The sequence below is a fragment of the Hippocampus guttulatus genome, chromosome 12 (genome assembly GCF_054856545.1).
Source record: "Hippocampus guttulatus isolate MCC_2025c chromosome 12, RoL_Hgut_1.0, whole genome shotgun sequence".
Classification (NCBI taxonomy): domain Eukaryota; kingdom Metazoa; phylum Chordata; class Actinopteri; order Syngnathiformes; family Syngnathidae; genus Hippocampus; species Hippocampus guttulatus.
Window position 1 is genome coordinate 6,849,826 of NC_141272.1, and position 17,060 is coordinate 6,866,885.

At 42.2% G+C, this 17,060-nt stretch overlaps 1 protein-coding gene across 2 annotated transcripts; it reads right to left on the bottom strand.

The window, feature by feature from the left end:
• Nucleotides 1–74: 74 nt before the first annotated feature.
• numa1 (nuclear mitotic apparatus protein 1) lies at nt 75–16,268 on the bottom strand. Of its 2 annotated transcripts, none has more exons than XM_086126244.1 (26): nt 16,216–16,268; nt 16,055–16,140; nt 15,902–15,975; nt 15,185–15,273; nt 14,910–14,984; nt 14,495–14,588; nt 14,239–14,398; nt 13,203–13,342; nt 12,724–12,835; nt 12,016–12,133; nt 10,651–10,791; nt 10,077–10,190; nt 6,702–9,398; nt 5,887–6,077; nt 5,660–5,797; nt 5,280–5,385; nt 4,424–4,622; nt 4,131–4,267; nt 3,497–3,790; nt 2,948–3,256; nt 2,668–2,860; nt 2,383–2,519; nt 1,829–2,122; nt 1,637–1,738; nt 772–1,065; nt 75–230 (listed from the first exon to the last, which is right to left on the bottom strand). In XM_086126244.1, exons 1-26 carry the CDS (start codon nt 16,255–16,257, stop codon nt 210–212), a joined length of 6,357 nt encoding a protein of 2,118 aa, XP_085982370.1. In that variant the 5' UTR covers nt 16,258–16,268; the 3' UTR covers nt 75–209. The 2 variants fall into 2 exon arrangements, with proteins under 2 accessions (XP_085982370.1, XP_085982369.1); XM_086126243.1 differs by having other exon boundaries at nt 6,687–9,398.
• Between the last annotated feature and the right edge of the window lie 792 nt (nt 16,269–17,060).

The following is a 17,060-nucleotide window of genomic DNA, read 5'->3' on the forward strand; positions in this document are numbered from 1 at the left end:
GCATTTTCTAAACGAAAATACCTTTTTATTTAATATTTGTTGGAAACTAATGCTCAATGTTCAGACGGCACAACTTGTCATTCCAAAATGTTTTATTGTACAAGTAATAAGAAAATATAGTAAAATCATTCAAATAAACAAAAAGTCAAATCTTAAAAGTGCGTAAAATGAAGTTTTAACTGAACAGTCATGTTGAATTGCTGAAAAACTCACACCATCCTCCTCTTCATCTGCAGAGTAAAAAAAAAAAAAAAAAAAAAAGATTAGAAGGTATAAAAAATATCAGCACAATTTGAAGAGACTTAAAACAGCACTGCCATGTCTGAAGTGTTGACACCCAATAACTTGATCACCAGAATATGTGAAGGCACCCTCACAGTGTCAGTGTTTGTCATGAAGTGTGAGCTAACCACAAGCAAGTATAAACAAAAAGCAACATGCAAATCATTTTCATTGAACATAGACCTTGTCATTCTTCAGGAAGATTTTCATGATTGAAGGGGACGCAATTCTGAAAACAGGGTTAAGGTTTCACCGTGACTGAACACGTTCATTTTTAGGGTGGAAATAATGACAAACTTTCAAAGCGACAGTTAATGAGATTAATGGAAAGCTTGATGAAATTTGGTTTCCATTTCAGATAACCAATTTTAAAGAGGGAATACGAAAAACACTATTATGGGATTCAAAAGTAAATGGTGGGTCAGATTAAATAACAGAGTACGCAGGTCCTTTCTTTGCCCACCTTTTCATTCAAGACCATCTCCTTACCTTGCGAGCGCTTGCCGTCAACCGTGGAGACTTGGAAGTCGTTTGAGGTGACTTTCTGTTTTCTTTGCAGATCACTTGGGGTGACTTGGAGCTCCCACCCCTGCCCGCTCGCCCCGCTGCCGCGCGGGAAACTGCAGCGTGCTTATTTTCTTTTTGCATGGCATTCTTGGAGGTGTTGCTTGGCGACTTTCGGGTAGAGCTACGGAGTTTGTTGAGGCCTCTTTTCAAGTAGTTGTTGCTGCTTTTGTTCGGAGTGTTGTCGATGGTGAACATCATAGACTGCCGGCGATTAACCTGAGAAGATGAAGGAGAAGTCTGATTAGCTCATTTCCAATTGAAGCTGTTATTTATTTTTGTCTGTTCAATTTTAAACTGAGACTGTTTCCAATAAGGCCATTCCTGCTCGAGAAATTTCCCATAATTGTCATTTCATAAAGGTTTCATTTATTACAGTTTTGTATTGTGAGTGTTGAGCAATGTCCTTTATAATTTTCCAATTTATACTCATGCTGGAACAAAAATGAGACTGAGGTTACTCACCAGTTCTTTAGTATGTAATATTTTCACTGAATACTTACACAAACTCATGTATTTGGAGGAGTAGGTTTTACATTGGCTATATTGTGAAGTAACGGTACAAGTAAAATTTTTGGCCAATGTAGCCAACCTCCACTATACGAACAAATCATTGAACAGTGTTCCCTCACTTTTCACGGATGACTCACAGGGTACATCCGAAGAGACGAACATTCACGTCACCGAGTGGAAAACCATGTAGCTCGGATGGAAGTCAGGATAGTAAAACGTTTCACCACAGTGACCCATGAATCAATATTACGCAACATAAGCCCTTCGTCAAACTCACTGGACTGAGGACAGGGTCAAGTTGTGAGTTGGAGGGTCCACTGTTGACATTCTTGTTTTTGGGAGTGAGAGGGCGGGGGAAGCAGCTGGCCTTCAATTTTTTCTGGCAAATAAAAATGTCAAGTGATTGACCAGGTTTAAAAGTTGCGATCCAAACAATTTTTACATTTGACAATATGGCAAACAGACTAACCTCAGGTGACGTTTGAGGAACACATAACGTCGAGGCAGCACGCTTTGTGAATCTTGGGCTTTTCAGTTGAGAGGAGCTGACCGATTTAGACGTTGGGTGGTCGGCCATCAAAGACAGACGGTGAGAACGGATGCCGGCTGCGGTACTTGACTGCACTGCCGCGAGGGAGTGGCGATGGGAAGCCAGAGAGTCCTGCAGCTGGCCTGGCATGACGGACGCTCGTCGAATGGTCTCTGTTGGGTCACCTGTACGTACATCTTCATCGGTGAAAGGGAGCACGCTCTTGCAGCCAGCCTAAAGTGAGACAAGGGGTTGAATTAATGCCATAGACTGACATTGCGACCGATGTAAAGAAGTTACGCTACAATTTTGACGGTGTGCCACATACACACGCGTGTGTCATTGGTTCAAGCAGCTTCTCTTGTCATGTTTACCTCCAATTGGCACTTTGAACATGTAAGCATGTGCAGTTATGGAAACAGATGGACTGAATGGTGTGACGCCAGGTTGACAGGGGTCTTATTGTTACAACAGATGAGAATGAATCTACCAACCTCAAACTCTGCAGGATAGCTGCTCTTGAGATGAGGACGGCAAGCTTTGTTCCTGGCCTGCAGCTCAGCTATCCTCATCCAGTCGTCAGGCGCACCTTCTGGCTCGTTCTCTGCCCCGACGCCAAACGTACTTGCGGCTGAATGCATCAGCCAACAGAATATTGAGCGTATCATTATTTTGAGACTTATCTAAAGGTAAGATGCCATTAAAAAAAACACAGGCGGTAAATGATAGTTTGAGTTATTTTTGATACATCGCTGTGGTGTGACGAGGTTCAAACTTACTCTGACAATGGAGCGTGCTCCGCCGATACCCAGGAAGCCCGCTGAACTGGTCACTGGCTGTCATTCTAGCGGGTGTGTCAAAAACCTCCATGGACACAGGGCGGGAGCCATGGGCAGTGGACAGGTTGGGCTGGGAGTGAGCTGAAGCCAGGCTGTAAAACGTTTCTTCACCTTCAACGCCACCTGGAGTTTTCTGAAGAGGAGTCCAATAAGAGTTTGCCCACAATGCTTAAAGAACAAAGTTTGATTACTTTGTAAGAGCAATTTAACTCACACTTACCTTGCGAGTGCTTGTCGTCAACCGTGGAGACTTGGCAACAGTTTGAGGGGACTTCTTGTTTCCCCTCAAGACCATTTGGGGTGACTTGAAGCTCCCACCCCTGGCCGCTCGACGCGCCACAGTACGGGAAGTGGCAGCCTGCTTGTTTTCTTTTTGCAAAGCATTCACGGGAGACCTCTTGGAGGTTTTGCCTGGCGACTTTCGGGTGGAGCTCCGGAGTTTGTTCAGGCCTCTTTTCAGATAATTGCTGCTGCCGTTGTTCTTTGGGGTGTTGTCGACGGTGAACATCAAAGACTGCCTGCGATCAACCTGAGAAGATGAATGAGAAGTCTGATACAGTGTACACTATGTATTTGCACATGACACACACACACACACACACACCACACACACACCACACACACACACACACACACACACACACACACACACACACACACACACACACTCTCTCTCTCTCTCTCTCTTCCAAACTCTTGTTACACTTAATAAATATAACTTTTAAATGTTGAATAAATACAGAGCTGACGATATGGCTAACAGACTAACCTCAGGTGAAGTTTGAGGAACACATAATGTCGAGGCAGCCCGCTTTGTGAATCTCGGGCTTTTCAGTTGAGAAGAGCCGACCGATTTAGACGTTGGGTGGTCGGCCATCAAAGACAGACGGTGTGAACGGACGCCGGCTGCGGTACTTGACTGCACTGCCGCGAGGGAGTGGCAATGGGAAGCCAGAGAGTCCTGCAGCTGGCCTGGCATGACGGACGCTCGTCGAATTGTCTCCGTTGGGTCACCTGTACGTACATCTTCGTCGGTGAAAGGGAGCACGCTCTTGCAGCCAGCCTGAAGTGAGACAAGGGGTTGAATTGGTGAAATGAACCGACACTGCAACTTACATCAATAAAATATTTAAAATTAATTTAAATGTAAATGGATTTACAGGAGGAGTATTTATTATTAGGTTTCTCCATTAGAGACGAAGCTTGGTCACTCAGCCGGGTTTCGGCGTGTGCGCTTCATTGGTTCAAGCGGCTTGTATTATGCTATGTCTACCTCTGATTGGCACTTTTAAAATGTCAAGCAAGTGCAGTTATGGTCACAGATGTACTGAAGGTCATGACAATAGGAAGACTGTGACAATAGGGGTCTAAGTGTTACAACATAGAACCACATATCTACCAACCTCAAACTCCACAGGATAGCTGCTCTTGAGATGAGGAAGGCAAGCTTTGTTCCTGGCTTGGAGCTCAGCAATCCTCATCCAGTCGTCAGACGCACCTTCTGGCTCGTTCTCTGCCCCAACGCCAAACGTACTTGCAGCTGAACACATTAGCCAACAGAAAATTGAGTGTATAATTGTTTTGAGCCTCATCTAAAGGTGAGATGCCATTTAAAAAATAAAGAAAATAGACGGTAAATGATAGTTTGAGTGTTTTTTGATGCATCACTGTGGTGCGAGACTAGGTTCAAACTTACTCTGAGAATGGAGCGTGCTCCGCCGATACCCAGGAAGACCGCTGAGCTGGTCGCTGGCAGTGGCGGTCATTCTCGCGGGTGTGTCAAAAACCTCCATGGACACAGGGCGTGAGCCATGGGCACTGGAGAGGTTGGGCTGGGAGTAAGCTGAAGCCAGGCTGTAAAACGTTTCTTCCCCTTCAACGCCGCCTGGAGTTTTCTGAAGAGGAGTCCAATTAGAGTTTACCCACAATGATTAAAGAACAAAGTTTGATTACTTTGTAAGAGCCCGTTCACTGACACTGGATGGCCACTGGACAGTGATGATAGCTGAACCAGGACACCAGCAGCCTACCTATCATTTATTTGACAACATGGGGTAATCTTCTGTTCATTGAGTTCCATTCTGACAATATAACCAATTTGCCCCATAACCTGAACCAATGCAGTGGTAAATACATTATTCCAGTAAATTTAGTATTTGTGCAAATAACATTGCTTGACCATTATTTAAAAGCAACTGACTGTAACTGGACGAAAATTTGCAAAGGTTGATGAAGGCAACAAAATGCACGTTCGCATCAGGGTTCATTGAAAGTTGTAAATGTTCGCCAGTAGTTTGTCGTGTTTCTTGTTGCAAGGGAATTTTGAACATGTTCAAAAATCTTTTGCGAGAAGAAAAATAGAGGTGAACGTCTGGCAACCGTTTGCGACCTTGAACAAGAATGCAACATTCACTACCTTCGCAAACACTCAAATATTCGCAGCTCGGTGGGCTAATGCCCTTATCCGACCCCTTGATTGCAGTGAAACACTTTTAGAAATGCAGTTTGTTTGAATGTTAAAGTTGAGAGGCATGTCAACATGTTTCCATTACCTTTGTCATGGTTATGTTGATAACCTGCGTTGTCCTCCGTCTCTTGACAGACGACAATGGATTTGTATAGCGCAAGTCCACTTCTGTTTTGCTTTCCGCAGTGGTTCTAGATTAAGAAAATGTATATACCATACTTTATTTTGATGTTGGAAGGGTAATTTTTTTTGTAGTCATTAATGTAAGAGAAGAAAACATTTATTTGTCTCACAATGGGGAAATTTGCAATTTACAGCAGCAAAATTTTGAAGGGAGGAAAGTAGGGGGAAAAAAGGTATTTGCATGCATATACTTTACCATATAATTGCACGACAATGACAAATGTACACCAAGTTAAAACTCAAACTCTGTAAAGTACCGGTACTCATAACTCTGCCATTTACCTGTTGATGTGCCGAGTATTTATTGGTGTGAAGTAAAGAGTTTCCAGTGACTCAGCCTTCAGACCACGTCGTTTGGTTGCCAGTCTCTCAGAACTACGAACAAGCGGCGTACTCGATTCATCAGGTGCCGAAATTGTCCTGCAAAATTGGGGGACAAATGAATATCAGTTTTTCCTTAGATTAATTTCTGTTCACTTGATACTTGTACACTTAAAGCAAAATGAAACCTTGTGTTGTTCAGCAGGTCTTCAAGGGAGCTTTGGTCCAGACTGTCCGAGCTCATAATTCTCTTGGGTTCCACTTTGGTGTGAACATTTGAGCGTGAGCCCGGAACCTCCAAGTAAAATGACTCCGACATTCCTCCTTGGTGACCAGGGATTTGGTTGTGTGTACACAGATTTAGGTCAGCAAAGGCCACCTTAATATAAGCAGAAGTGAAAAAAAGGATAACTTAGAACATATGTAACTTTATTTAGACTGCATTCAGAAGAGATGAATATGCAATTTTGCTCCACAAATTATTGTGAATGCAGATAAATCATGTCGAGCATATTATTCAGTTATTGTCCCCTCCAATTGCCATCTTCTGGCATGGAATTTACATTATTTGTACTTTAGTTAGAAATGGGGGGGGGGGACATGATGATTCTCACACTGCATCCAGCGTTGAGCACCGGTCATGCCAGAAGCTAGCATTGCTTGCTCGAGCTGTCGGGTTACTTCTCAAAGACAGTGTGACATAAATGACTATGCAAATTTTGATATGAACAGCCTGAAACAGTTACTGTTCCGAGAGATAACTTTTGCTGGCAGATTTCAGAGTCAGCAAAGTGACCAATCTCGAAATAAGTGCAAATGCGTTGAGGTTTTCAGGATTGGGGACGGTTCTTGGCATTCCGACAAAGTCTCAGAGAGAGCGAGAGAGAGAGAGAGAGAGAGAGAGAGAAAGAGAGAGACACCCGCATGATGAGCAGGTTAAGTATTTAAAGCACGGGGCGGTCTTGAGCTTTTGGCTCAAGGCGGTCACCTTCATCTTGCTCACATCTGGCTGAGATGCAGACAGCTGCAGTTCCTCCATCAGATGAGCAGACAATTGCTGGGTTTCGAGTATCTGCTGCCCTTTATCTGTCCGTTGGAGAGACATGACTTCCAATTGTCTTTTAAGGTCCACGAGCTCGAGTTTAAGTGCATGTGTCGTTTTGGCAGCCTCATCCTGGATCTTAGCAAGCATCTTGGCATTGTCCTGAGCCTCCTGCTTCGCCTTTTGAACCAACTTTGCTTGGATGGCGAGCTCAGCATTAAGGCTGTGGTCTTTCTCAGCTGTTTGGGTTTTGACAGCAGCCAACTCAGACTTGAGCAGGTCAAGTTCCTCTTCAGTCTTAATGAGGAGTTTCTGCTTCTCATCGTGACATTCTCTGAGCTTCAGAATTTCTGTTTCAAAGGAGGAAAGCCGTTTCTGTAGGATCTCCTCTTTTTGGCTTATCTCCTGAAGCTTCATGTCTTTTTCCATCTGCTGCCGAGTCAACAAATCATTTTTAATATGAATATCTTCTTCAGCTTCTCTCAGAGACTCTACTTGTTTCTTTAAATGTTGGATCTCTTGACCAAGCAAGTCGGACTGCTTTGAGTGGTTGGCATTCAGTTGCATGATACGTTCGTCTCTAACTTGGATCTCCACAGTCATCTTCCTCATCTCTGCCTCTGATGCAGACAGTTGATGGTTCAGAAGCTTTTTCTGGTGAACACATTCTTGCTCTTGTGCTGTCATCATAGCCGACTGGGCCTCAACCCTCTGCTCGGCTTCGGAGAGAAAATTATTCACCGCTGCCAACTGGTCTTTTAGCTGGCTGATTTCTTTATGTAGCATATCTGTCTGTAAAGAGCTCTCTTTCTGCGTGGCAAGCTGTTGCTCTAGAGCCTGTATGCGCTCCCTCAGCACGGTTACTTCTGCAGAAGAGGATTCCGTTAGGCTTTGATACTCGTTTCTTTCCCTTGAAATCGCAATTTCCTTGTTTACCAGGAGATCAACTTTTGTTTTGACTTGTTCCTCTGCAGTTTGAAGTGATTCAGTGACACTTTGTATTTGTCTCTTGAGACTCTGAATTTCATTCTTCAGCGACTCCGACTGCTTGCTGCTCTCTATTCTAAACAAGTCAAACTGGTGGTCTTTGGTTTGAATTTCCTCCTTGAATTGTTTGGCCTCCTGCAAAAGATCCATGTTGTGCTTTTTGAGTGCCTCAATGTGGAAAGTGTTCTCTTTCTCTAGCTTAACAATTAAATCTTCTTTGGCCTTCACTTGGTCCTTTGTAATCCAAAGAGAATGATTCAAACTCTCTCGTTGTTGATCAAGACTATCAATCTTCTGTTCAAGCAGTTCAGACTGTGTGGAGCTCTCACTCATGTGCAGACTGAGCTGTTCCTCCTTGGCATGTAGCTTTGAAATCAGTCTGCTCACCTCTTCTTGAGAAGAAATCATCTGTGTCTGCAGTTTCTCCATTTCCAGAGTACTCTGTGAATGCTGCTTGGCAAACAGACTCTCCTTGGATTTCAGATTCTCCTCAGCGTTCTTCAAAGATGAAGTGAGGCTTTCCACCTGTTCCTCTAAACTGTGGATGTCTTGATGAAGAAGTTGTGACGTCTCTGAAAACTGCTTGTTTAATAAAGCGATATGCTCCTCTTTAGTCTGGATCTCTGCCTTCATGGTCCTTACACTCTCTTCAGAAACCGACAGTTGCTGCAGCAAAAGGTCTTTTTGACCAGCACTTTCCTGCTCCTGCTGAGCAAGCAGTTCCTGCAAAGATTGAAGATCGGCTTCAGCCTTTTTCGAAGAGTTATTCAGACGATCAACTTGGCTTTTTAGATGGTTTATCTGTTCTTGAAGGATTTCAGACTCCTTAGAACTGTCCTTGTGCAAAATGACAAGCTGCTCATTTCTGGCCTCGATCTCTGTGCTAAGCCGGGAAGCCTCCACCTCACTGGTTAAAATGTGTTGCTGAAGCACTTCCTTCTGCTTGATATTCTCTTGTTCGGTTCGAGCCAAGAGGTCATGCTTAAGTTGAACTTCTTGTTCAGCCCGTTGAACAGACAAGCTCAGGTTTTCCACTTCAACTGTCAACGTCTGGATTCTATTCTGGAGAACAACTTGCTGATTAGAAGTTTCCAGTCGTAGTTGGGCCAGCAGTTGGTCTTTGGTTTCAATTTCGTCTTTGCTTTTCATAGTTTCAATTGTAAAAACCTTAACTTCTTCTTTCAGAACATTAATTTGATTATCTTTATCCACCAAAATTGCGGTTATATCATGAAACTTGGTTTCAAGATCTTTCACTTTTTCTTTGGCCTGATTAAGGAGGTGTTCCTTCTCTCTAGTAGTTTCTCTCAGAGTGTCCAATTCTTGTTGTAAAGCAGCAATAAGCTTCTGGATCTCACTCATCTCCTGAGCTTTCTGCTGCTCTGCTTGCTCGAGTTGAAATTTAAGATGATCGATCTCTTTTTGAAGGGCTGCTCTCTGCTCAGAGATTTCCTTTTGCAGCTCTTTCAAAATGCAATCCTTAGCTTGAACAATGTCTTCAATCTGAAGGTTTTGTTGCTCTAGGAGTTCTTTCTGTTTGGCGATTTCTTGCTCATACTCTGAAAGCTGCAGTATTTTGGCCTCCACATTGGCCTCAGCCTTCTTCAAGCTGCCAAATGTGCTGTCCAGCTTGTTCTTCAGGCAGTCAATTTCACACTCCAGCTCATCTCTCTGGAAATTTAAAAATATACAAAATTACTAAAGCTAATGCTTTAACAATGCATTAAATATGAATCATCTTGTGACTGGTTGTTCCATGATGTCTCAGTTGCTGTGCCTTTATTATCCATCTCTCCATTTTCTGATCCACTTATCCTCACTAGGGTCGCTATCCCAGCTGTCTTAGGGTAGTGGGCAGGGCACACAGAGCCATACAACTATTCACGCTCACACCGAGGGACAATTTAGAGTGTTCCATGAACCCGTCAGGCATGTTTTTGGAATGTGGGAGGAAACCGGAGCACCTGGAGAAAACCCACACAGGCACGGTGAGAACATGCAAACTCCGCACAGAAAGGCCGGAGCCGGAATTGAAACCTGCAACTCTGCACTGTGAGGCCGACGTAACCAGTCAACCATCGGGTCGCCATATCCCTTTATTATGTTACCCTTATGTCATGTAGGCCAGGTGTCTTCCAGTATCTAAACTCTGATTACTGAGTGACATGTATGTTGCACTTTCTCCCAGTCAGAGTGCTAGCTCTCTTCCCCGTCTTCTGCATCCAGCCCTACTCTCTGTCGTTACTTTGTATTTTCGTAGATAAGACTTTCGTTACTTTTCACCTTCTGAGTCCAAATTCCTCTCCTCACTTGACAAATAACCCATCATGATACAGTAACTTTATTTACCTCCATTACAGGCCCCATGTTTTCTCCGACATCCTGCTTTGTAGCTCCTCTAATTTCATCTTCTAAACATGAAATCTTCCCCTGGAGGATCTGAATTTGTTCGGCCAGGAGCTCCTGTAATGAAACCAAGTATGAAACATTGGAATTGTTGGATTAGTGATTCTCACCTGGATCTTGGGAGCTAAAAGTGGGTCATGGAGCCCATTTTCTTCATGTTCAGTTACCACGTCATTTCCAGTTTTTAAAAGAATAGCTTTATATTCAAGTCCTATATGTGTAATCACTTTGACATATTCTGTGCCGTAACACGCCACTGTTCATTTTGGACTTGTTTCCTGGTCTATTGTGTTATAAAAATGCCATATGGCGTCATCAAGTATTACCATAATTTAGTTCGCAACCATTATTGTAACTATTGCCTCATTCATATGCATATTAACAGAATGTTAATACACCGGCAACCTACAACAACACAATTAATTCAAAGGAAAGATCTAGAATCAAAAATGTATTCAGAATCAAATCCCAAGGCAACGGAAGAGTCGCACCTCAATTGGGTAGTAGACACCCCTACCTTCTGTGCAGTGGCTTGACCGAGTTCAGACTGTAGATAGTCCATTTTGGCTCTCCACTCCTCTTGACCAGATGCTAAGGTTTCGGTCAGCCTGCCAACTTCAGCTTGAAATATCGACAGCTGTGCATTGGCTCTACGCATCTGAGGAAACATAATACTTGGGTGTACGAGTATTTTATACACAGACCGCCTCCATCCTTATGCCCAATTGTCGAATCTAATTCTAAAGCACCCAAACACAGGTGCTGTATGGAAAAACTAACCGACAATAAGATGGTGCTTTTATTTGGAGTTAGAGAATGCACTACCTGATCACAACACTTCACTCCCTCAGGAAAACCAAGAGTAACTTGTCAATTTGTATTTTTATTGTTTTAGAGCACCTAAAAAAATATTGGAGGGTCAAAACTGCCACAATAAAATATTTTTCAAGGCAATAATATCGACCTTTTCAGTTCACAAATGAGACCGACATCACCAGTTCACGAAATGAACGTATTGCGTATGAATGATTTTGATTTGCCAAGGACGGAACCACTCAGCAAAAACACTACTCATTCATCCTTGTAGGAATGCTCTCTAATTGGAATCCATTAATCTAAGGACATACACTTAGATTGCGTTATTCAAAATATCAATGAATGAACAAATGTACACATGCACACCAATACATAATAACCCCCACATACATTACAGGCGTGATGTTTTTGTTTTTCGTAATTAGGTCAGTGAGCACTAAAGTGTGCTATCTGACAACAACACTGTTCACCAAGATCGAAGGCACACTGCCGTGTCTTCATTGGGTTAGTTTTTCCAAAAAACAACACAAAAAAAACTAGCATATCTTTTAAATGAATTGATACAGTTCAAAGAACAGTCATGCCCATCACTAGTGAGTTCCTCTTGCTGTGGCTGTTGACAGGCATACCGATAGCTTTCGACACTTGCGTGTCATCAACCAAAAGGTGAATAGTTCAACCCAAGACACACTTAGGACAGCCCCATCACTCACAAATTTCCTTTTGCATTTCGTGCCGATATTGTCGGCATTTCAATGGTCATCAAATATTCACGGATTTACGCTATTTGCGGGCTGGCATGGTTCCTATTACCCGCAGAGAGTGGGGGTCAACTTGTAAATCTATTTTTAAAAGTTACTCTCTTTTTTGGTTCCAGGAATGGATTGCCTGGCGCAAGACATTTCATTGATGACGTCATTAAGAGATCTGTGTGATTTTATTTCCAGTAGTTAAATGTGTCATTTTTAACACATTTATATTTGATTTTTAATCGGCAGACTGATTTTTTAAACCTGTCGGGACCTAGTTAAGAGAATGCCTCTGAGGTTTGACCAAGTGCAGATACCTGTGACGAGAGGACACCATTCTCCTCTTCAAGTTCATTCACTTTTCGCTCCATCAGCGAAAAGTTACTTTTGCAGTCTTTGTTGTCTTTTAAAATTTCGTTGAGACGCAGCTGTAACCTAAAAGAAAAATATCAGAATGGTGAGTGACAACCCACTTTAGTAGTGCTATCATTCATGAAAATAACTTGGCTTTGCCTTATAGTGGTTTTGTGTAGGGGGGGCTGGTAATTTCTTAAAATGTGGTCTGTTCATTCACATCACAATAAACACAGCCTGCTTAAACTAACATCACATCCTCATATTTTTACTGAAAATAACATGTAAACATTTAAATCAGGGAGAAGGGAAGTGAACAACTGGATTTAATAAAGTCTTGCTGTTCATTCCATGCTTAGACAAATTGTCTAAAAGTTCAGTACCGTTGCTTCTCTTCCAAGCAGTGGCCATCCTGTGAAGATGACTGCAAAATTAAAGTGCACAATGCTCAATGAAGTAAAATAGAACCCTTGAGCATTGTTACACTTGCAAAGTAAAACGATGTTCTTTTCATAAATCAGTTGTGCAACGTCCTTTTGTCGGAGAATCACCAAAACCCTTGAGTGAGAGGGTCCTCATCATACAAAGTAAGACGAAAAGAATGCGGGATACACAAGCAAAAAAAAAAAAGGTTCGGAACCACTGCATTAGTTCAGAATTAATGATCTTACGAGTTATTCTTGGTCTCAAGTTCATTTATTTGTTCCTTAGTCGTAAGCTCTTGATCACTCTGCTCCCTTTTCATCTTGTCCAGGCAATACTGTAACTGGTTAATATGAGATTCTGAGGAAAACAAGAACAAAACGTTAAAAGGGAAGGCATGCATTATACTCCCAAGTCAGCTTATCCTTTCATTTTCTATAGCGGTCGTCCTTACGAGGGTCTTGAGGGTCATAAGAGAAATGATTCTTAGAAAATGATCTAATTGCGATGAACTGTGAAACCTGTACAAAATTCTAACAAAAGGATTATGGCGCAGCCGCAAATCAGGATCACATCAGATTACAAAAACGATGCAACAAAGGTCTGGCCTGATCGCTTCAACAGTTTTTCGTGTTTTTTGAAATGATTGCACAGAAACGTAGACTGCACTGAAGCACTGATCGAGACACTACATAGAAAAAAAATAAAACATAGATAAATCCAGCACCTCTTTGTGTAATGAGGCTAATCTTGCCGGCAAGCTCCTTCTCCAGTCCATCCCTATAATCTTGCTCTTTGATCATCTGTCGTTGGATCTTCCGCAATTGGAATTTAGGTGTGTTCATTATATCCTGAAGAGGAGACTTGCTGTGGAAATAAATAAATAGAGTTAAAACAAAACAATCAAAATGAATAAGTAATGGACGGTTGTTAAATAAAAGTAGAAATATGTCATCATTTGTGATCTGACCATTCAAGTCAGGACAATGGACACACTGGGCATAACCCGTACATTGCTGGTACAGGTTTTAGCGCATTTTTTTTTTTTTGTACAGTTCACCATTTTGGACAAACTCTTGTCTAGTTGAGATACATTGGAAACACAAATGTCCAGGCTCATCGACATTACGCCAAGCGGGTGAAAGACGTTTAAAATAAGCCAGCGCTAGCAGTGGAATAACAATCTTGAGAGCAATGCAGTTAATTCTGCACTGGTTTTAAATATTGCTCATTTCCCTGAATAAATGGCAGCTCAGCTTTAATTATTTTTTAAGGAACACCCATAACAGTTTAAGTACTAGTAACATAAGTAGCACGAGCACTCAAGCTTAAGCCTCGTCACAGTACTTCCCATCACTACTTTACGAGCGCGAAGAGTCTTCCACGAAATTGTCGTGACCTGTTAAACTTGTCTTGATGCAAGTCAAAGGAAGGCCTCATTAACGACCAGAAACAGCAAACCGGGTGGACAATGGCATGTTATTGCGCGATTTTTACAAAAACTGTATTTAGGAACGTTTTGTGTGCCATGCGCTCGTGTACATTTCTAGGACAAGGAATGTTTTACAATTGGAGAGGTGACATTAAAAACATGCTGCGACGAGTATTTTTGATGAGCAGAAAGTAGGATCTTAACTGCCCAAAGGGGGAACCTACTCAAGCCTTTGCGATCCCCAATAGTCTCCAGCACACCCCGCAACCCTTGTGAGGATAAGCGGATCAGAAAATGGATGAATGGATGGATGTATAATAGCCAATGATACCTGACAGAAGACGATGCCACAGTATGCATATCCACAAATGTGATTTTCTTTGTGCGATGGAACACAGGGGAGTCTTCATCTGAGAGTGTAGAGGCTGTTGACGCACTGGAAGTAGAGGTGCTTGCTGTTCGCGCCAATATTTCTGGAGGCACAGGTAAATCTGAAAGACGGAGACAAACCAAATCAGATGAAAAGTGCTTCATTAAGCCTAAATGCAGATGAGATCTAACACGCAAGAAATGGATGAGAGACTCACATCGCTTTGCCAAGTAGGCATCGAGGCCACTGCTCAGAAAAACACTGCCATGACTCTCCATCACAAAAGAAAGAGTCAGATTTGCAATTTCCCTCTGAAGAGAAAGAACGGAAATGTGTTTACGATGGCACAGATTTAATGGAGAAAACACATGAGGCAGAGGTTATTTTGCCATGAGCAGCTCTGATTGAAGGGTACAGAGTATTTGAACCCGTAGCGGGTTGGAATAAAAGATCACCTTCTGTGAGAACGGCCTACCCACTATGCCACGAGCTGGCACACTTACAACTGGTGCCAAATTTGGACTTTTAGTCCTCTGCCGATTTGTGTGTAAACACTGGGTGGCAATTGCTGGGCAAGGCAAAATAACCACTGCGAACACATTAACACTGCAAAAATCATTCTGCCTGCTTACCTCCACTTCACAGTCTAAAGTCTTAAGTGTGCAGCGTTCACTCATCATGTCATGGTAAACCAACAACAAAAGCACCTGAAAATATACACAGCAGGTCAGACATCCTCAGTATCTTTTGTATGGCACGCGAGTCACAATACAAGCATAGCATGTTACAGAACAGTGTTTAGCAGCCAGTTTAAAATACAGCACATACAAAAAACTACATATGTAGAACAGCAATAATACAAAATATTACGTGCAATAGGATGCAGACCAGCTTTCCCCACATGTACCTTTGCAATTTCCACAGTCAGGTTGATTCCATTTCTTATGTTGTCCCATGATAATGATGTACCTTTGGTTGGACTAAATCTGCAATCGTCTGGCCAACAAGAAGGTATTAAGGTAAATAATAGTTTTCAGATATTAGTAATAAAAAACATACAGTGTGCAGGTAAATAAGTGCAACTGAAAATTTTATATTTTGCTCTTGGAAAAAAAAACACTTCAGGATTAATTCATTAAATTGCCCTGTATTTGTGGAGTAATGCTGCATTTGATGGAGGTGGGAAGTCTGACTTTTCCGATAAAAACTGCACTAGAAGGCCCCTTGGAACTGAGAGGCCCAAGTGCCAAACTCCCAGGGGAGGGGAAAAAACACCTTTCAAGTTGACTTTACTCAACTGTTTATTCTTGTGTTTATTTATGTGCACTGTCCCAATGAAATAAATGAATAGATAAATAAATCCGAGTGGCATTGATACGATTTCCCACCTTCCTCGAATGCAGTACTGTATACTGTAATTGCATTGTTTAGGACAACGCACACTTTTTATGGCACAGTACACAAGTCATGTGTCACACCTACCTGCCCCAATTGACAGTAATCTGAAAAGAACGTCAGTATTTTGAAAGGGAGAGAGAGAGAGAGAGAGAGAGAGAGAGAGAGAGAGAGAGAGAGAGAGAGAGAGAGAGAGAAATAAAAATTCTCTGACAGATGTCAAACTCACTCTCCACAAATTCTGCAATGACTTTAAAACGTTCCTCAGTTGATTGAATTAAAGGGGGGTTTGGTTCTTTTTTCCTGAAAATAAATGTAGAAAAACAAGAGTAAACAACAGAAGCTATATGTTCAAAATGAACAGGACTGCTAATGTACTCACAGTTTGTGAACAACACGGAGCAGGAACTCCCCATCTCGTAGCTCTTCGATGTTAATTTCTCGATGGGCCAATATAATATTATTGACCTGAAAACAGAATGGGGGCGGTTAGGTCAAAACCTAAAACTGTAAATACCGCAAGCCATGTTAGCGTCAATTTACCCAGCTGAGTAAAGCCTTAACGCCCAGATTAAGAAATGCCATCTGGACGGAACCTTCCTCAATTCTGTCGGGAAGGAAGAAGCGATATTTTAACTGGCTGTCTTGGTCGGGGTGGAAACACACACGCGAACATCCACAAGAAATGGTCGTCTTTTAACATTATGCTGACAATGATAAACACCTCGGTCCAACTTCACTGGCTAGATATCGTTAGCGTGGCGAAGAACTGCTGTTGTTAAAGCAACTTACCCCAATAATTAAATCATTAATTCCTCACTCAATGTAAAAACACGACTGCTCGCTGACTTTATACACTGATGTGACTTCAACGGTCTCTTAAACGCGTACGGCGTTTTAAAACAGGCAGATAAAGTTAAACCAGCCAATCATTTATCGCTGAAGGACGTTTCTCAAAATAAATGACTCTGATTGGATAAACGTCCGGAAGTTGAATTATCGTAGCGCTTGTTTTATAAACTAGGACAGCCAGTGGTGAGAAAGCGAGGCGAAGAATGTCTGGGGACTTGATATTAAACATAAACCATCTGTCCACCAGTTTATCCTCACAAGTAACCAACAACATATCTCTACTTAACCTATCGATACATTCCAATGAGTATTTTTGTGAAGCGGAACAGTCATGGACTTTTTTAATTGACAAGATATACTGTGCAAAAATCAGTGAATCCAATTCACATGTCTTTTGCACCACAGTTCGTGGAGGACTTAAACGGATAGTGTGTGACTGTGTACATATTACCATGGAAACGCATTGTTGACTGCAGCAGGTAAAGGTCGCGCTAATTTGACATTTCTATATTGTCGTGTGTGAACGTCTACATACT